The sequence below is a fragment of the Chlorocebus sabaeus genome, chromosome 26, assembly GCF_047675955.1.
Source record: "Chlorocebus sabaeus isolate Y175 chromosome 26, mChlSab1.0.hap1, whole genome shotgun sequence".
NCBI classification, from domain to species: Eukaryota; Metazoa; Chordata; class Mammalia; order Primates; family Cercopithecidae; genus Chlorocebus; species Chlorocebus sabaeus.
The window spans coordinates 113206-134281 of NC_132929.1; the positions used below are offsets into that span (position 1 = coordinate 113206).

Sequence of the window (21076 nt, forward strand, 5' to 3'; positions counted from 1 at the left end):
TCTCTCAGCACTGCCATTTTTGTACTCTGAGAACTAGTGGAATGAAGTAATTTCCTCATTCTTTTTTTTTTTTTTTTTTTTTAACGGAGTCTCACTCTGTTGCCCAGGCTAGAGTCCATGGTGCAATCTCGGCTCACTGCAACCTCCACCTCCAGCGTTCAAGCGATTCTTCTGCCTCAGCCCCCCGAGTAGCTGGGACTACAGGTGCACATCACCATGCCCAGTTAAATTTTGGATTTTTTTGTTGTTGTGGTTTGAAATGGAGTCTCGCCCTGTCGCCCAGGCTGGAGTGCAATGGCGCAATCTTGGCTCACTGCAACCTCCGCCTTCTGGGTTCAAACTATTCTCCTGCCTCAGCCTCCTGAGTAACTGGGATTACAGGCACCTGCCACCATGCCCATCTAATTTTTGTATTTTTAATAGGGATGGGGTTTCACCATTTTGGCCGGGCTGGTCTTGAACTCCTGATCTCCTGATCTGCCCACCTCGGCCTCCCAAAGTGCTGGGATTACAGGCATGAGCCACCACGCCCAGCTGTATTTTTTTAATAGAGACAGGGTTTCACCATATTGGCCGGGCTGGTCTCAAACTCCTGACCTTGTGATCTGCCCGCCTCAGCCTCCCAAAGTGCTGGGATTACAGGAGGAAGCCACCATGCCCAGCCAGTTTCCTCAATCTTAATGGATGCTTCACTAGTAATAGGATTTCGATAGGGAAACCTTGTTCGCTTGCCTGGGCTGTCTCAGGATACACCTGCTGCCTCTGTGTCATTTTCACTCTCAAGTTTCCCAGTCTGCACTACAAACAATATGATCATCCCATATTTAGGTGAGCTTTTCTCTTTTTTTTTGAGGCAGAGTGGCACTCTATCGCCAGGCTGGAGTGTAGTGGCGGGATCTTGGCTCAGTGCAACCTCCGCCAGCCAGATTCAAGTGATTCTTCTGCCTCAGCCTCCTGAGTAGCTAGTACTACAGGCGCGTGTTACCATGCCCAGCTAATTTTTGTATTTTTAATAGAGAGGGGGTTTCACTATGGTGGCCAGGATGGTCTCGATCTCTTACCTCAGGTGATCCGCCCACCTCTACCACCCAGAGTGCTGGGATCACAGGCATGAGCCACCGCGCCCAGCATTTAGGTGAGTTTTTCATAAGGATTTTATAGTGTATGTTTTTGGATTTTTAATTTCTTTGTGCCCCCAAAAAATGTAGAAATCCGATCACTTTTTTAAAGGCAATTCAGAAATGTTTAAACCTCCTTTTATTCTAGTGACCAGGGAACCCCGAGAGCTGACCGTGCACCTCTCTGCCTCAGGTCTCCCTGCTGTTCTCTCTCTGGGTGGAAACGGTGCGGCCTTACCTGCAGACGGTGGACGAGTGGATCGTGCATGGGCACCTGTGGGATGGCGCCAGGGAGTTCATCATCCAGAGGTGAGCTGCAGCAGAGCACAGGGTCACTGGGGGCTGCCATCACCAGTTTCCTCCCTGTGAAAATCGAATGCTTTCGTTAGTTTCAAACGGTACTGAGGGAGCACAGTTCACATCACAGAACTTGTCATCATAGGCAAATTCTATTTCATTTTTATGGAAGATGTCAGTGATACCAGCTGATTAAAAATATCTTTGTCCAAGTTTTGTCACTCCACAACTTTTCTTAAGCAAACTGTGTTTTTGGATGATAGTAAATTTATGGCGAGCTAGTAAACACTGCTTCCCATAAAATGAGTTTAGGGGATATTAGATGGTTTGAGCTATTTTCATTGTAAATTATCAGTAAAGAGATACAGAAAATTATAAAATATGCCTCTAATATGTTTATTTCTCTGAATTATCTACTGATTTTTTACCTTAGTATAATATTTAACAAAACAATTACGGAAAATCTTATTCCATTTATGACAGTTTCCCTTCAGTTAATTGATTTTTCTGAACAGAATCATACAAACAATGTAGAGCTATTTGTGCTCTTTTAACCCAATTTTAAATTATGCGGTATATTTAGATATGTGGTTTCTGTTGATAGCTATCCATTGAACTCATCGGGAAGGATAATTTTAAGTCCTTGGTGTTCTGGAAGGGTAGCAATATGTATGCAATGCTCACGTGAGTGAACTGACCCTTCCTTCAACTCAGTCTCATGTCTGTCACTGTGTTGTGATTCATCAGTCTCATGAGAATTTTTGTGACAAGTGGGACTCTGACTGCTCTTCTAGAGTGATGATTGACCATCATTTTATTGTTAAAAGTAGTCCAGTTAAGAATCTTTGTAGGGAAAATGATAGAGAAGTCTGCAAATTAGTTTCACAGGAGATGGTAAATGGGTAAACTTTTATTCTACTTCTAAAGAGGACCAAATTAGTCATATTTTAAATAATTTCAATTCAAGAAACTATTTCTGCTTACTTAAATTTTACTTATACCATTCCAACTATTTATTCCGTTTTCTCTTTAAACTGAGCTGAGATTAAAACTGCCCCATTTTGCCTAAAGATTGCTTCCATTTACTAATAATTAATATTACGTTTTGTAATGTCTGGACAGCAAACTAGAGCAAGTATGCTGTTTTTTAAGGAAGAGAAATAAGAGTTTAAAATTCTTTTGAATCTCTTTAGAAACAAAAATGTTCCAGTTAATCACAGAGACTTCTGGTATGCAACTTACACGCTATATAGTGTATCAGAAAAGACAGAAAATGAAGACAAAATGAGTGATAACGCGAGTGCGAGTTCCGGCAGTGACCAGGGGCCCTCCAGCAGGCAGCACACCATGGTGTCCTTCCTCAAACCTGTCCTGAAGCAGATCATAATGGCTGGCAAGTCGATGCAGCTGCTGAAGAACCTGCAGTGTGCGGAGAGCACCACCTGCCAGGCAGGAGCCAGAGGTACCTGTTCTGTCTTCCCGTGTGTCCCTCGGTGTTGGGACGCCTGACCCTACTCGCTCTTGTCATCCTGATACCTAAGTATTTTGTCGTTTGCAAGTCGTCGGATCCTCTTATGTCAGTGGTAATTATCATCGTGGTTGAATTAATAATCATGCTGCTCTTGATTTTTTAAGACTGTCTTCATTGAAAACTTTCAGTGCTGTGTTTGAAAAGGCAGCGACGGTAAGTTCCACATGCATTTTCCTCACTCCGGATTCCTTAGGACTGGAACTTTAGAAAGTAATTCCCTGCCATTTCTTTTCTTATTTTTATAAATTGACATGATAATTGTACATATTCTTGGGGTACGTAGTGATGTTTTGATACGTATACAGTGATCAGATCAGGATAATTAGCATTTCCATCATCTCAAACATTTACTACTTCTTTATGTTGGGGACATTCAGTATCCTCCTCTTTGCTGTGTGCAACTCTATAATACATTATTAACTATCGTCATCCCATAGTGATACAGAGCACTGGAGCTACTCCTTCCAGCTAGCTGTTTGTGTCCTTTAACAAATATCTGCCTCTTCCTCCCTTCCCCCTACAACATCCAGCATCTGGTATCCTGCTCTGCTTTTTACTAATATGAGATCAACATTTTTTTGCTATCACATGAGTGAGAACAAGTAGTGTTTAACTTTCTGTTCCTGGCTTATTTCACTTAACATAATGTCCACCATTTCCATCAGTGTTGCTGCAAACAGCAAGATTCATTCTTTTTTATCTTTGAGTTATATATGTATACATGTACCACAGTTTTTTTACCCGTTCATCTGTTGTTGGGCACCTAGGTTGATTTCGTATCTTGGCTGTGTAAATACTGCTGCAGTAAACATGGGGTGCAGATGTCTCTTTGATGTCCTGATTTCCTTTCCTTTGGATAAATGCCCACTAGTGGGATTGCTATATTGTATAGTTCTATTTGTAGTTTTTTGAGGAACCTCCAAACTGTTCTCCATAGTGGCTGTAGTAGTTTGTATTCCCACCAACATTGTGTGAGAGTTCCCTTTTCCCCACATCCTCACCAGCATTTGTTATTTTTTGTTTTCATGATAAGTAGCCATCCTGTCTGGGTGAAATAACTCATTGTGGTTTTGATTTGCATTTTCCCTAATAATTAGTGATGCTGAGCATTTTTCATCTATTTCTGGGCCATTTGTATGACTTCTTTGGAGAAATGTCTGTTGAGATCATTTGTTCCCCCCGCTGCTTTTTTTTTTTTTCTGAGACAGGGTTTTACTCCCGTCACCCAGGCTGGAGTGCAGTGGTGCATTCTGGCTACTGCAAGCTCTGCCTCCCTGGCTCAAGTGATTCTCCTGCCTCAGCCTCCTGAGTAGCTGGGATTACAGGCGCCCGCCACCACACCTGGCTAATTTTTCGTGTTTTTAGTAGAGATGGGGTTTCACCATGTTGGCCGGGTTGATCTCGAACTCCTGAACTCAGGTGATCCACCCGCCTTGGCCTCCCAAAGTGCTGGGATTACAGGCATGAGCCACCGTGCCCTGCCTCATCCATTGAATTCTTTCACTGTAAAATTTGCTTGTGTGTTAAACATTTGTTTCTGTTGAATTTCTCATTCAAATCATTCTTTTCCTGATTTTGTTGAATGTTTATTTGTACTCTCTTGTATCTCACTGAGTCTCCTTAAGATTTTAATTCTGAATTATTTTTCCAGCATTTCCTATATCATTGTAGTCTCTTACTGGAGAATTACTGGTTTTCTTGGGAGGTGTCATGTTTCTTTGCTTTTTCATGTTTGATGTATTTCTACATTTATTTCTACACATCTGGTGGGAAAGTCACCTTTTCCAATTTTATGGAGTATGTTTTGTAAAGAGTTATTCATATGAATGGGTCTTGGGGTATGGGTTCAGTGGGATGCATTGGCCTTGGTTCTGGATGAATGCAGTAGTGTAGTCTCCATGTACTTTCTTCAGTTGTAATCCACTTTAGTGATGTTTGCAAGTGCCTCAGTGGCCTACACTGAGGGGGTTTGTGGCAACAGTGGCACAACTGGCCAGGCGTGGTGGCTCATGCCTGTAATCCCAGCACTTTTTTTCTTTCTTTTTTTTTTTGAGACAGAGTCTTGCTCTGTTACCCAGGCTGGAGTGCAGTGGCATGCTCTCAGCTCACTGCAAGCTCTGCTTCCTGGGTTCAAGTGATTCTCTTGCCTCAGCCTCCTGAGTAGATGGAATTATAGGCATGTGCCACCGCGCCTGGCTCATTTTTGTATTTTTAGTAGAGATGGGGTTTTATCACGTTGGTCAGGCTGGTCTCGAACTCCTAACCTCAAGCAATCCACCCGCCTTGGCCTCTCAACGTGTTGGCATTACAGGCATGAGCCACCACGCCTGGCCAGTCCCAGTACTTTTGGAGGCCAAGGCAGGTGGATTACTTGAGGCCTGTTTCTCAGGCCCAGGACGTGGGTACAGGGCTGCTTGGTAGCCTGGGTGCATGTCTGCCTGGACAGTTCAAGGGGCTCTTTTTCAGTCCTGGGACATGGTCACATGGCTTATTGACAGCCCTAGGTATGTATCTGCCAGTGGCAGCCCAGGAGGCTGCTTCTGAGGCCCAGCATGTGGGTGGAAAGCTGCTCTGCTGGCCTGAGGGTGTCTTTACTGGGGGTGGTCTTCAAGGTTCTTTCTCAGGTTTGGGATATGGGTGCCAGCTGGCTCAGAACATGCCCACCAAGGGCAGACCACAGGGCTGTTTGCAGGGCTGTTTGCAGGCTTGTGGCTGCTCAGCTGACCTGGGGTTGTGACTCCCAGGCGCTGCCTCTGGGGCTTCTTCTTAAGCAATGGATGCAGCGCAAGGCTGCTCAAGAAGCCTAGGTACGTGCCTGCCAGGGCAGCCTCTGAAACTGTTTCTCAGACCCTGAATGCTGGCCCAGGACCACTGGGTAGGCCGCGGGCCTGTCTGCAAGGGGTTGGTGCTAGGGGGCTGTTTCTCAGTTTCTGAGCACAGGTCTGTAACTGCTCCACCAGCCTGGAGGCATGTCGGCTGGTAGGAAGCCCAGGGGCCTGTTCCCACCCTCTAGAGATGGCACAGCAGTTCGGCCAGCTCAGCGGTGGGTTCGGTCTCTCAGGGCTCCCAGACTGTTCCTCTGGCTGGAAGTGCAGTGGCAGGGGCTGGTTCTCCTGCTGTGCAGGACCAGAATCACAGCCGATCCTGGGCCCAGGCTCCACATAGCTGGGCTTGTGGTGTTCAACCACCCCTGTGGCCTTGGTGGAATGAGGATGGAGCCCCAGTGGCTGGGTTGCAGGAGAGGTGCAGTGGCTACTGGCCCAGAGGAGGGTGTGCTCCAGAGATGGCTCTGGTCTTTATTTATTTATTTATTTATTTTGAGTCAGAGTCTTGCTCTGTCGCCCAGGCCGGAGTGCAGTGGCACAATCCCGGCTCACTGCAAGCTCTGCTTCCCGGGTTCACGCCATTCTCCTGCCTCAGCCTCCCGAGTAGCAGGGACTACAGGTGCCCGCCACCATGCCCGGCTAGTTTTTTGTATTTTTTTAGTGGAGACGGGGTTTCACCGTGTTAGCCAGGATGGTCTCCATCCCCTGACCTCGTGATCGCCCGCCTCGGCCTCCCAGAGTGCTGGGATTACGGGTGTGAGCCACTGTGCCCGGCCCTAGCTCTGGTCTTAAGATGGTGCCGTGCTGCAACAGCTTGGCTCAAAGGAGTGGGTGGGGAAGGCACACCTTGTGCCCCTAACCCAGGGCAAGGCAGCTGCGTGAATTGCCAGCAGCCTCCAAACTGGGCTCAGAGCTCGTGGGAACTGTGGAATCCTCCTGTGTTAAGGACTGTAGTGTTTGTGGGGGCTGGTGGGTTTCTTCTGCTCACCCTTACCCAACGATGGGAAGTCCTTCGTAACTCCAGACCAGCCTGATCTGCGAAGAAAAGATGGGGCTGCGGAGGCTGTGAGCCTCCACGCTGCCCTCCTGGGCCTCCAGTCACCAGCACTGTCACACTCCCCCACTGCACTCCAGCACTCGCCCTTCAACTCCAGTCAGATCTTTTTTTTTTGAGATGGAGTCTTGCTCTGTCACCCAGGCTCTAGTGCAATGTTAGGATCTCGGCTCACTGCAAGCTCGGCCTCCCGGGTTCATGCCATTTTCCTGCCTCAGCCTCCCCAGCAGCTGGGACTACAGGTGCCCGCTACCACGCCTGGCTAATTTTTTTGTATTTTTAATAGAGACGGGGTTTCACCGTGTTAGCCGGGATGGTCTCGACCTCCTGACCTCGTCACCCACCCGCCTCAGCCTCCCAGAGTGTTGGGATTACAGGTGTGAGCCACTGGCCCCGGCCTCCAGTCAGGTCTTAACTGTTGTTTCGTTGCTTTGGTCCTATCTTGCTGTTGGGGGAGGCGCACCAGGTGTCTCTAGGTAGCCGCCTTGCCGGCATCACTCCCTCTGGCATTTTATTTTATTTTATTCATCATTTTTTTCAAGACCAAGTCTCACTCTGTTCCCCAGGCTGGAGTGCAGTGGCATGATCTCACCGCAACCTCTGCCTCCTGAGCTCAAGTGATTTCTCATGCCTCAGCTTCCCCAGTAGCTGGGACTACAGGCGTGAGCCACCATGCCCAGCTAATTTTTGTATTTTTAGTAGAGATGGGGTTTCACCATGTTGGCCAAGCTGGTCTCGAACTCTTGATTTCAGGTGATCCACCTGCCTTTTAAAGTGCTGGGATTACAGGCGTGAGCCACCACGCCCAACCCTTCCGGCATTTCTTAATGCAGTGCAGCGTTAGTCCTCGAGGACCATGAACCGTGGCTGATAAGAATTTCTTTATGAGCAGTTTAGACTCGATCATAAATTTTAAGAAAATGATGCAATTTAATATATTCAAAGTTTTATCCTATAATCCCAGCACTTTGGGAGGCTGAGGCAGACAGATCTCAAGGTCAGGAGATTGAGACCATCCTGGTCAACATGGTAAAACCCTGTCTCTACTAAAAATACAAAAATTAGCTGGGCATGGTGGTGCATGTCTATAATTCCCTGCTACTCAGGAGGCTGAGGCAGGAGAATCGCTTGAACCAGGGCGTCGGAGAGTGCAGTGAGCCAAGATCGCACCACTGCACTCCAGTCTGGTGACAGAGTGAGACTCCGTCTCAAAAAAAAAAAAAAAAAAAAAAATTTTATCAACTGACTAAAAAGACTTGGAAGGGCCGGACACGGTGGCTCACGCCTGTAATCCCAGCACTTTGGGAGGCCAAGACGGGTGGATCACGAGGTCAAGAGATCGAGACCATCCTGTGGCTAACATGGTGAAACCCCGTCTCTACTAAAAATGCAAAAATTAGCCGGGCGCCTGTGGTCCCAGCTACTCGGGAGGCTGAGGCAGGAGAATGGTGTGAACCCAGGAGGCGGAGCTTGCAGTGAGTGGAGATCGCGCTGCTGCACTCCAGCCTGGGTGACACAGCGAGACCCCATCTCAAAAAAAAAAAAAAAAAACTTGGAAGATAAAGATGTGACCTTATTTATACATCTCAATCATCTCAATGTTATATTATATTACTGTATCTACTTGAAATGAGTAGATGCAACACTTATTTTCACTTTGTGGAGTATTTCCTTCTTATGTGATGAGCTTACCAGGGCCGCTGTCAGAAGTGTTTTTTCCAGTGAGACTGTGACTCTTACCAGTGTTAGCGTAGTGTTATACAGGATCGTAGGAACTTTCAGGTGTTCTGATTAGGATCTTACTCTGTTCAGAAAAAAAAATTAGCTTATATGTTGTAATTGTATGAACTTTGCAGTTGTTTAACAGAGAATATAAAAATGTTGAGTTTTGCTACACTGTAAAGGTAAAGAAACAGGGATAGACCTTCCTAGAGGAAAGGGAAATTTTTTTTTTTTGGAAAACAGCTGTCACTTCTGTTGCCGAAACTGGACTGGACTGCAGTGGCTTGATCTCGGCTCATTGCAACCTTCACCTCCCAGTGCTCAAGCGATTCTCGTGCCTCAGCCTCCCAAGTAGCTGGGACCACAGGCACATGCCACTGCACTCAGCTAATTTTTTTGTAAAGCTGGGGTTTCACCATGTTGCCCAGGCTGGTCTCAAACTCCTGAGCGTAAGTGATCCACCCACCTCAGCTTCCTAAAGTGCTGGGATTACAGGCATAAGCCACCGCACCCAGACATGATATTATTTAATATTTCTTGGGCCAGGCACAGTGGCTTACACCTGTTATCCCAGCACTTTGGGAGGCCAAGGTCGGCGGATCACTTAAGGTCAGGAGTTTGAGACCAGCCTAACCAACATGGTGAAACCCTGTCTCAACTAAAAAAAAAAAAAAAAAAAAAATGCAAAATTAGCTGGGCATGATGGCACATGCCTGTAATCCCAGCTTCTTGGGAAGCTGAGGCAGGAGAATTGCTTGAACCTGGGAGGCGGAGGTTGCAGTGAGCCAGGGTCGCACCATTGCGCTCCAGCCTGGGCAACAAGAGTGAAACTCTGTCTCGAAATATATATATATATATTTTGTTAGTTAATGTTGATATTAAACAGAACATAGTTCACCTTACATATTTCTTTATGTTTTAGATGCAGAAAGAAAAAGTTTATACACTCTCTTTCTGGAATCTGTACAGTCCCGTCTTCGACATGGAGAAGATTCCACTCCACAGGTTCTTGCGGAGCAACAGGCAACCAAGGAGAACCTAATGAAGATGCAGTCCATTGCTGAAAGGCATCTTGAACTGGATGACGTTCATGATCCACTGCTTGCCATTAACTTTGCAAGGTGATCCACACCCGCAGGGTTGTCAGGAATTGAAACGGCGTCATTGTGCAGTGTTTGCTAACTGTTCATTTCTGGCAGGCCTAAAAACAAAAACGCTTGTAGGCTGTCCTTTCTTTCTTTTGTTTTTGTTTTTGTTTCGTTTGAGATGGAGCCTCACTCTGTCACCCAGGCTGGAGTGTAGTGGCGTGATCTTGGCTCACTGCAACCTTCGCCTCCCAGGTTAAGCAGTTCTCCTACCTCAGCCTCCCAAGTACCTGGGACTACAGGCATGTGCCACCATGCCCAGCTAATTTTTGTATTTTTAGTAGAGACAGGGTTTCACCATGTTGGCCAGGCTTATCTCAAACTCCTGACCTCCCAAATTGCTGGGATTACAGGTGTGAGCCACTGCGCCCTGCCTATCCTTTATAACAAGCAGAATGCAAGATGTTGTGCTTCCCTATTTCAGGTGTATAGTTTGGATTCCATGTCATTTGTGGAAGTCTGCAGACTTGGCCCTGCCACCATGTGGTACCACTTTAGTCTGTGCCCTCGGGCCCCTGGAAGTGTCATCATTTACCCAGAATATGCTGAAACTCTGGGCCATGAGTGGGCCCTCGACACCCATTGAGTCAGGGTCCCCATTGGCGTATAGTATGTCCTGGGCTTAAGCTGCTTTTTAGCACTTAGTCCATTAGAGTAAGTCATTAATACCCACACAGTGCTGGGTTGTCTGATGGCCAGCATTTGCTGTGTCCAGCGCTCATCACTAGGAAGACCAGCTCTAGTACCTGAGCCTAAGGCAGTGGCAACTTCAAGAGACTGGTTCACTCAAAGGATATTTTTGGGAGAAATATTTTTCTCTTTCTGTAGTAGTTGGTAACTTCAAGACTAAAGGTAAAAATGGGACTTTAGGGTTTTAAGAGAATTCTGTTGACAGCAGCTCATAAAAAGAAGACACATTTTTGTCTTGAAGGATGTATTTGGAGCAGAGTGACTTTCACGAGAAGTTTGCTGGTGGTGATGTATGTGTGGATAGATCGTCGGAATCTGTGACATGCCAGACTTTTGAGTTAACACTGAGATCCTGCCTCTATCCTCATATTGACAAGCAGTATCTAGATTGCTGTGGAAATCTCATGCAAACTCTAAAAAAAGATTACAGGTAAAAGAGTAATTTAATTTTGGAAGTAGTAAATAGTTGATTGTACTTGAACAGTTGAGATTATTTTAAAATCTATTTCAATTCAATTTTTATTAGAGTAGGAAATGGATATGCAGTAAACAATTTTTTTAAGAGAAATCAATTGACCATCAATATTTTCTTAACTATGTTGTGAAATTTAATTCTGTATTTCTGAGAATCTTTCCCAAAACAAATACAGAAAAAGCTTGTACAAAAATTACACAGTTTGTTATCAGAATGAAAAAGACTAAATAGTGATAGATGACTAGTTCTTGAAACTATAGCGTCTCCGTAAATATGGCATATACATACCCACGTATGAACTTCGTAAAGTTAATAAAAATTATGGCAATTTAAAAGCAGGATATATAATATGGTAAGGACTAGGTTTTCTTAACACGTAGAAAAAACAGGAAAGAAACATTCCAAAAATTAAATATTAATGATGGAAATCCACCATAAATGATGGGATTTGGATTTTTTTTGTTAACATTTTTGTGACTGCCCAATTTTCTATCATTTAGTTATAGAAGATAACCTTTGTGATGATGAAAACCTATGCTGTTTTTATTATTGGAACAAGTTTAAGAGGTGTTAATATTTCTAATTTTAGTAAATGTAGAAGGTAAACTTGTTTCACTAAAAACAGGGTACAAAACCTGGTGTTAATCCAGAATCCTGCCTTACGAACACCAGAGATCTTTGTGTCACTCATTTTCTCTCCATGCAGGTTGGTAGAATACTTGCAAGCCATGAGAAATTTTTTCTTAATGGAAGGAGGAGATACCATGTATGACTTCTACACATCCATTTTTGATAAAATAAGAGAAAAGGAAACATGGCAGAATGTATCTTTTCTTAATGTCCAACTCCAAGAAGCAGTAGGACAGCGTTATCCTGAGGATAGTTCACGGTAAATTATGGAAGCCACCTTTATTTAAATTAGTATAACATGAACTATGTGCCAATAAGTCTTCTATGAATTACACAGATTATTTTATCCTCATACTATTCCTGTGAGTTTTACTAATATTATTTTACTTATTAGAAAATGGAGGCCAGGCACGGTGGCTCATACCTGTAATCCCAGCACTTTGGGAGGCAGAGGCGGTGGATCACCTGAGGTCAGGAGTTTAAGACCAGCCTGGCCAACATGGTGAAACTCCATCTCTACTAAAAATACCAAAAGCATGGTGGCAGGCACCTGGAATTCTGGCTACTTGGGAGGCTGAAGCAGGAGAATCACTTGAACCTGGGAGGCAGAGGTTGCAGTGAGCCAAGATCATGCCACTGCACTCCAGCCTGGGCAACAAGAACGAGACTCCATTTTAAAAAAGAAAATTGAGGCAGAGGCGAGCTAAGTGAGTCTGCCACTAAACAAGAAAAGACGTTGAGATGCCACCATATGGCCAGGTGCAGTGGCTCATGCCAGTAATCCTAGCACTTTGGGAGGCCAAGTTGGGAGGATTGCTTGAGCTCAGGAGTTTGCAACCTGTCTGGTTGCAACATAGTGGGACCTCGTCCCTACAAAAAAAGGACAAAGTTGCCACCATACAGCCTGTCAGGGTCTGATGGCCTCCTTCACATGGCTGGAGCCAGTGCTTTGTCTCTCTCAGCTCCCACACGTGAGGTTTATCAGTCCCGCCTCCTAGAGAATGCCCCTGACCTCGCAGAACTGGCTCAGACCTCCCCGATGGCCTCTGTCTCTCAGCCTCACTCTCCCACCAAAACAGACTTGACCCTCACCAGAGTGACCTCAGACCACCAGCAGTGACTTCCATCACTCATGCGTGTGCTCCCTGTGGGTGCCTCCTAATAAATGGACTAAGCTTTGTCTCAGAAGGGAGAAAGCTATTTACTATCTGGCTCCGTTTTCCCAGCCTCATGTCTTGCACACATACACACCACGTTCTCTCTCCTATCTCACTTCGCATTTCAGGGATTTCAGAATATTTCTGGTGTCTGCACGTGCTGTCCTCCCGCCTCCCTGTGACATACTCTCCAATTCTTGGGCCCGGCAGAGGTCTGCTCACTCCTGCATCTTCATGTGCTGCGCTGGGCTGGGAGTCCCTGGAGGGAAGAGAGAGTGGCTTTCTATTGCCTGCTCAGTGCAGCAGCTAACTTAGTATTGAATTTGGTAGATGTCTACTAAGCACTGAGTGAATGCATACATATCAGGCCATTAAGAGCTAAAAATTCTTTTTTTTTGAGACGGAGTCTCGGTTTGTCGCCCAGGCTGGAGTGCAGTGGTGCGATCTCGGCTCACTGCAAGCTTCGCCTCCAGGGTTCAGGCCATTCTCCTGCCTCAGCCTCTTGAGTAGCTGGGACTACTGGCTCCCGCCACCGTGCCCGGCTAGTTTTTTTATTTTTACTAGAGATGGGGTTTCACTGTGTCAGCTAGGATGGTCTCAGTCCGACCTCGTGATCCGCCCGCCTCGGCCTCACAAAGTGCTGGGATTACAGGTGTGAGCCACCGTGCCCGGCCGGGATTACAGGCGCGAGCCACCGCGCCCGGCCGGGATTACAGGCGCGAGCCACCGCGCCCGGCCGGGATTACAGGCGCGAGCCACCGCGCCCGGCCGGGATTACAGGCGCGAGCCACCGCGCCCGGCCAAGAGCTACAAATTCTGACTAGTGCCTGTGTTACAATCAGCCAGTTCACGCTGCCCTTTGACAGCTCTGGTTTGGAAGTTCACTCCCCACTTTAAACCTTCTTCATATGCATGCAGGCATCCCCTCTTAGTGCCTCTGTGCCTGTGGAAGAGGACATTTCTCAGGAACCACTGATGGGACTATTTTGAGGATTAAATGAGCTAAGGACACATAATAGTGCCTGGCACTTGGACATTTTCATGTCCATGTTAGATGCTTGCTTTCCCCTGAGTCACGTTCAAACCTGTCTCGAACTCGTGGATGAAGCACTGCACAGCACCTCTGGTGTAGAAGCAGACCCTGTCCCTTCGTGATGGGGCTCTCAAAGCAATGCTCTCACCGGTGCTCGGCTCCGTCGAGCTGCTCTGCTCGTCCTCCCCTGCCCACCCCCAACCTCAGCAGAGGCTTCATCTTCCCAGCCATTGCCTGAGGTTTACTGTCTTCCTCAGCTTCATCTTTTTTCTAATTACTACTATTGTTGTGTCTCTTCTATAACTAAACTCATTATGTAAAAGCTTTCCCCCTCTCTGTTATTTCTAAATCCAAATTTCAGCTCTGGAATATATGTTAGAAAGGATACATTTGTTGAAATGTTTGCATTTCTTTTATGAAATGCAGTATCTTTTGGGGAATATTATGTAAATACTAATTATTTTAAAATAGGATTTTTGTGTGACATAGTGCTTTCACAAACTAAAACTGAAATTTCTTTCTTTAGTCTATCTATATCTTTTGAAAATGTTGACACAGCTAAGAAGAAACTGCCTGTTCATATCTTAGACGGTCTGACCCTCAGCTACAAGGTATATGCTCATATTCTTTGTATGAACAGTGTTTTCTACTAAAATTAAAACATGCAAGTAATTGGTTATTTCTGTTCTAATTGTGTTTTTGTTTCATAGGTCCCATGGCCCGTGGACATTGTTATAAGTTTGGAATGTCAAAAAATTTATAATCAAGTGTTTCTTCTCTTACTACAAATAAAGTGGGCAAAATATAGTCTGGATGTTTTACTTTTTGGTGGTAAGATTTGTTTTCAGCAGATAAATTGTAATTTAATTTAATTTTAGCCCTTAATAAAAGAGGTTGGTGGGGAAGGGAAGCATACGGAGATCTGGAAAAAAGAAAAAAAAGAGGTTGTCGATCTTTTTTTATGTGTATAGAAATGCCAAAATGGTGCGTATTCTAGCAGTGGGTTTACGGATATCAAATACCTGAAAGAAAGATCAGGAAGTTGTATGTACAGTTAATCTGAAATTCAACAACTTGATCAGGAAAAGTGATACAGGGAACTTTTCCCACTGCACCTTCCAGAGGCACTGAGGTTCGGTTCCTGCCACCCCTGCCATTGCTTTCTGTGGTGCCAGGGCCACATCCCTCCGAGTTTCTGCCAAAAACAGGCATCATGGTGCAGTGGGGCTTGAGTTGATGCTCTTTATGTCCACTGTGCTCTTCCCATCTTTTATAGAACTGGTTAGTACTGTGGAAAAACCACGACTTCAAGAAGGCCTTGTACGTGAACAAGACACAGTTGCTCAGTTCGGACCACAAAAAGAACCAGTAAGACAGCAGATTCATCGCATGTTCCTCTTAAGAGTGAAGCTCATGCATTTCGTGAACAGCTTGCACAACTACATCATGACCAGGGTTTGTGCCTCTCCCATCTGCTTCAGTTCTATCGCCTTATCTATACAGTTGTTCATAGAGAATTACTCATAATGTGTTTATAAATACAAAATGCCTACAGACTGAAAACGGGACATGTAGCAAATTTGATCATAAAATAACATGGCAGTGGGAGGAATGTTTTTGTAATTATACCGGAATGTGTGTATCCAGAGGCCGCTGTCCCTCCTGTCCAGCAGCCCCTGGGGACAGGCACAGCCACAGCTCCTCTTCTGGAATTGCCTTCAGAACGTGCTGCGTAGTCCTTTAGTGTTCAATAGTGATGACAGCTGTCCCTAGAAAATGGCTCCAATGTGTAGTAACAGCCAAAATCCACTGTGGTGTTTGGGAGGAAGATGCAGCCAGGTGATAGACTTTTTTCTTAAAAAACAAGAGGTAACTCACTACAAAGTAAATGGAACGGTTTTTCTGGTACATCTAATAGCCAGTTCTAGAGGAAGTTTGAAAGAAGGGTTCAGAAATTGGAACAAGAGCGGTGTTATTAGAGGACAGTATGCATTTAGGGTTTGAATTGTTGTTTAGACCTGTTTATACCTGGTCTGCGAGTTCTGAAACCCACCTTGCTTGTGTGAAGTGAGCCACTGAAGCCTGTGTTTTGGACGGGAAGCTATGGCAGAGGGGCTCCATGTTTCCCCTGACTGCATTACTGACCTTCGCAAGGTTGGCCTTCATTAAGCCCCTAATAGTTAAGAGTAAATGATAAGAGTTTAAGTTTTTTCTTAGTTTGTTTTTTATTTGAAGTATGCTTATACTCATTTTAGAGAAAGATCAGTGTATGAGAAAAGGAACTTAAGAAACAAATTCACTGTAATTTGTATAAAAGTAGCACATTTGCTTGATTTTTTTTTTTTAATCAATGTGTCTTATATACAGTTTAATGTACTTGCCCCTTCCTGCCAGGGAATCTGTTAGTCCAGATTTTGGCGTTCATTCATTCACTGTGCAAGTGGGTGTCCTACAGGACTGACCCCCGCCATCCTCTTTGGACCAGCACGCCAGCGTATCCAGCCAGCCTTTAAAGAGTGGTCCTTTACGAAGCTTTCTAGATGTGATTATTGAAGGAGGAATTTGAGAGAAGTAGAAGAGCTTAGTAAAGAAGATTTGTGTGCAGCACACAAGTCCTCAAGGCTGCTGATTAAGCTTTTTGTCTTTCTCTTCCAAGATTCTCCACAGTACAGGGCTGGAGTTTCAACATCAAGTCGAGGAAGCCAAGGATTTAGATCAGTTGATTAAAATTCACTATAGGTATCTGTCAACCATCCATGACCGGTGTCTGCTGAGAGAAAAGGTACATGCGATGTCTCTTGCAGATGCAGCCCCTGCTGGGCGAGGGGCGCTGTCTGCCTGCTTTGGAATTTTATGATGATTAAGCTTCTGTCCTGTAGAATATTCTTTAAGGAAGAACCAGATCAAATGAGGTTACAAACAAATGCCCCAGGCCAGCCACAGTGGCTCACGCCTATAATCCCAGCACTTTGGGAAACTGAGGCGGGCAGATCTTATGAGGCCAAGAGTTCAAGACCAGTCTGGGCAACATAGGAAGACTCTGTCTTTACAAAAAATTAAAAAGATTAGCAGACACAGTGGTGTACACCTGGAGGCCCAGCTACTTCCGAGGCTGAGGTGGGAGCATTGTTTGAGGCCAGTAGTTTGAAGCTGCAATGAACTGTGATCACACCACTGCACTCTGCACTCCAGCTTGGGTAACAGAGCAAGACCTTGTCTCAAAAAAAAAAACAAGGAGGAGTGCCCTATCCATAGAAGTTGTATCTAAGAGCAACATGAGGACCGTGTTTGATAGTCAGCACTCACTCTGCGTTACTCTTGGATTCCGTTGGAAAATCATGTCTGCAGTTAATAGTATGTCCACTTCATGTGAATAGACGGAATTCCGTCGTGTTAAAACCATTGGAATTCTTTATCCTAGTTTCATTGGTGAATTTAAGTGGCCATCCCAGGAAAAGGTCTTAACAGTTTGTTCTGTTGGTTTGGCTCTACTGCTAATACCGCCTGTATGTTCCATTCAGTGAATGCATGTGCCTGTTCCCAAGTGGGCATGGTTCAGAGCCTAGTACCCTTCCATATACATAGAAGGAAGTCACGGTGGTGAGGAGCTTCTTCTGTTTCATTTAAAATAGGTAAAAGTGCTGGTATCAGTGTCCAAACCTAGTTACGCAGTTTGTGTTCTGTGACTTTGGTCTCCAGGTCAGCTTTGTGAAAGAAGCTATCATGAAGGTATTGAACTTGGCCCTCATGTTTGCAGACGGTTGGCAGGCAGGCCTGGGCACCTGGCGGTAAGTATGTGACTTCTGAAGCATCTGCGCTCTAACCATTTCAGCTTCAGCTTCCCTTTTTTTTAGAGACAGCGTCTTCCCAGCCTCTCAGGAGACAGAGAGGAGGATTGCTTGACCCCAGGAGTTCAAGACCAGCCTGGGCAACATAGCAAGACCCAGAGTTTGGGGGGGAAAAAAAAAAGTGCAAGTCTTTTGTGAGAAGTAAAACATTTTTTAAAATCTGAGGTCTTCTAACTGAACAGGCAAACATTTTTAGATTACACTCATGTTGTGTAGGTTTTGTTAATTTTTATCATGGACACCTTCAAACAGAAGTGGCAAGGACAGTTGTGAGCGCTGTGCTGGCACCTGCTTCGGCTGTGCCAGTGAGGACAGCTCTGTCATGTCTGTGCCCGTCTCCCCAGTCACACTTGCTGAATTATTTTAAACTGAATTCTGGACATCATGCTAGACGGTTCTCCAAAGTTGTATTTTGGATGAGCTCTGAAAGATACTGTATTTTGAGTGTTCGTTATTCACACACATCACATAGGCAAGTGCACTGAATCAAGGGACAGTGGACGCGGGAGCAGTTCCCTCCAGCACTGCCGTCCTCTACTGTGAACTCCAGTGTACAGCTCAATATTTTGTTACCTGTCCTGTTTGTGAAGTCAGTGCCATAGTAGTTCTGCTATTACTACCATGAAAGAAAAGCACATGTTTGGTTGACTGGGTTGTTACAATAGCCTGTACTTACTCCATGTTAGTAAGTAGGTAAGAGTTCATTTGAGTGCTAATATAATTGGAAATCTCCTCTTGGCTGTACTCTGAATCTAGAAACTAAGATAGTAGATGAAGCCATCCTTGCAGGGATGGAAATAGAAGTCTCACTTGCTTTATATTGCTGACTCAAATGGTGTGGCTGTGTTTTGAAAGGAATCTTTATCTTTAAAGTATACATTTATACTTATGAAATATTCATGACTGCAGTGGCTCTGATGTCTCCGGTTTATTTCCGAATACTGTGGTGGGGCTGTGGAGGTGTAAGCTTGGCACGTGGGTGGCACCTGCCATGGCTGGGCAGTGGGCCATGGAAGCCCCTTATGAAGTTCTCTCTTACATGTGTTTGATATTTCTCTTAAAAAAAAAAAAAAAAGAAAGAAAGAAAGGCCGGGCGCAGTGGCGGCTCACACCTGTAATCCCAGCACTGTGGGAGGCCAAGATGGGTGGATCTCCTGAGGTCAGGAGTTCGAGACCAGCCTGACCAAGATGGAAAAACTCCATCTCTCCTAAAAATGCAAAATTAGCCAGGTGCGGTGGTGCATGCCTGTAATCCCAGCTGCTCAAGAGGCTGAGGCAAGAGAATTGCTTAAACCAAGGAGGCAGAGGTTGTGGTGTGGTGAGCCGAGATCACTACATTGCACTCCAGCCTGGGCAACAAGAGCGAAACTGTGTCTCAAAAAAAAAAAAAAAAAAAAAGGCAGCCGGGCCGGGCTCCATGACTCACAACTGTAATCCCAGCACTTTGGGAGGCCAAGGATGGCAGATCAACTGACGTCAGGAGTTCGAGACCAGACTGACCAACATGGCGAAACCCCGTCTCTACTAAAAATACAAAAATTAGCTAGACGTGGTGGTGGGCATCTGTAATCCCAGCTACTCAGGAGGCTAAGGCAGGAGAATTGCTTGAACCCAGGAGGTGGATCGTGCCAGTGCACTCCAGCATGGGCGACAGAGCAAGACTCCATCTCAAAAAAAAAAAAAGGCTTTTTAAAAATAATTTCAAATTTTAAGGTTTATATCCTTAATGTATTCTTTATTTCAAAGAGAACGTATGCTTGTAAACAATAAAAACAGAACTGTTTAAAGGAAAAGGGAGTGTCTTTGGTCCTCCTAGTTCCAGAACTAGATACTATCTGGAAACAGCACAGCACAGCTTTATATCCTAATGAACCTTCTTTTGAAACACTTTGACCTTTTTTGTTTTAAAGTAGGGTAGGACGCTATGTGTTTTATTTTATAATCTTTAGATTTAGGATTTTAAATCATTAAACCAAAACACATTTGAAATTCCTCCACAGATATCTTGAAGCCTACATATAAACCCCCAATGCACTCACTTAATTGAAATTTACTTTTATTTCTAGAATGGAATCTATAGAGAAAATGGAGTCTGATTTTAAGAACTGCCATATGTTTCTTGTAACCATTCTAAACAAAGCGGTCTGTAGAGGATCCTTTCCCCATTGTGAGTATGTCATGTTAAAATGTTTCTACCTCTGTGTTTTCTTGTAACTAAGAGTGTGTGTCATTATTTTGTTACTGATCCCATGAAGAATTAGAATTTCTCACCATTTCAAAACTGAAAAGTCCCTTAGCAGTTTTCCCATGCTTTGAATTGCTTTTTAAGCATTACAGTGAGGGTGAGTGCATATCGAATATTTGTAAGCCTGAGGATCTTTCTGTTATGCCATGTATTACAACAGATTTCTAAAACTATTAAAGTCGATAGCAGAATAGATTTCTGTCATACTCCACTGTCGTGTAGTTTTTGTAACTTTCTTTTCAAAAGCTAGACTTCTTAAAAATTTTTTTAGGAATTTAAATCTCCTGGCCTGGGGCGGTGGCTCACGCCTGTAATCCCAGCACTTTGGGAGGCCGACTGAATCACTTGAGGTCAGGAGTTGAGAGAAGAGCCTGGCCGACATGGCAAAACCCTGTCTCTACTAAAAATACAAAAATTAGCTGGACGTGGTGGCACATGCCTGAAATCCCAGCTACACAGCAGGCTGAGGCAGGAGAATTGCTTGAACCCTGGAGGTGGAGGTTGCAGTGAGCCAGGATTGTACCATTGCACTCCAGCCTGGGTGACAGAATGGGACTCCGTCTCAAAAAAAAAAAAAATTTTTTTTCCACTATTTAAACCTGTTGTTTTAACCTTATTTTTTTTCTTTCCGCAGTGGAATCTCTAGCGCTGTCACTCATGGCTGGCATGGAACAAAGTTAAATGTCTTCAGTGTGAGAAATATCTCCGACTTCATCATCATACATGTACATTTCCACCATGTGCAGCTGAAAAGTGAGAATCTTTTAATTTTGGTTTATTTGTAAAACTTGTCCACTGTCGGCCGGGCACAGTCACCCACGCCTCTAATCCCAGCACTATGGGAGGCCGAGGCAGGCGAATCACTTGAGCCCAGGAGTCTGAGGCCAGCCTGGGCAACATGGTGAAACCCTGTGTCTACCAAAAACACAAAACGTATCCAGACGTGGTGTGTGCCTCTCTAGCTACTCAGGAGGCCTAGATGGGAGGATTACTTGAGCCCAGGAGGTCAAGACTGCAGTGAGCCATGATTGCACTACTGCAGTGCAATCTGGGTGACAGTGAGATCCTGACTCAAAAAGAACCACTTGTCTGCAGTCCAAACAGATGGATTGTAGGTGGGTTTTCTGGAGATCAGTAGATACTGTGTAGAGTTGTGTACATAAAATTGTGTCAGTGCAAAGTGTATACAGGCTGTTTATATTTCCTACTGTAAGATACAGATTTATGGTACTGATACCTTTAAATATAAATTATATCATATTTTGAAAATGTAATTCTGATATTCAAAATAAAGGACTTAAAATTA

At 44.8% G+C, this 21076-nt stretch overlaps 1 protein-coding gene across 4 annotated transcripts in view; it reads left to right on the forward strand.

The window, feature by feature from the left end:
* Positions 1-21076, forward strand: part of TUBGCP5 (tubulin gamma complex component 5) — a 43079-nt gene extending 22003 nt beyond the window's left edge. For 2 of the 4 annotated variants that reach the window (XM_008017286.3, XM_008017287.3), the window contains exons 12-23: positions 1312-1427; positions 2609-2877; positions 9470-9668; positions 10624-10812; positions 11564-11746; positions 14204-14288; positions 14388-14508; positions 14954-15132; positions 16334-16459; positions 17377-17465; positions 19592-19692; positions 20405-21076. In XM_008017286.3, the coding sequence (XP_008015477.2) occupies positions 1312-1427; positions 2609-2877; positions 9470-9668; positions 10624-10812; positions 11564-11746; positions 14204-14288; positions 14388-14508; positions 14954-15132; positions 16334-16459; positions 17377-17465; positions 19592-19692; positions 20405-20451 (1704 nt within the window). In that variant the 3' untranslated portion in view covers positions 20452-21076. The remainder of the gene's footprint in view (positions 1-1311; positions 1428-2608; positions 2878-9469; positions 9669-10623; positions 10813-11563; positions 11747-14203; positions 14289-14387; positions 14509-14953; positions 15133-16333; positions 16460-17376; positions 17466-19591; positions 19693-20404) is intronic. The other 2 variants (XM_008017289.3, XM_008017291.3) reach the window with 2 other exon arrangements.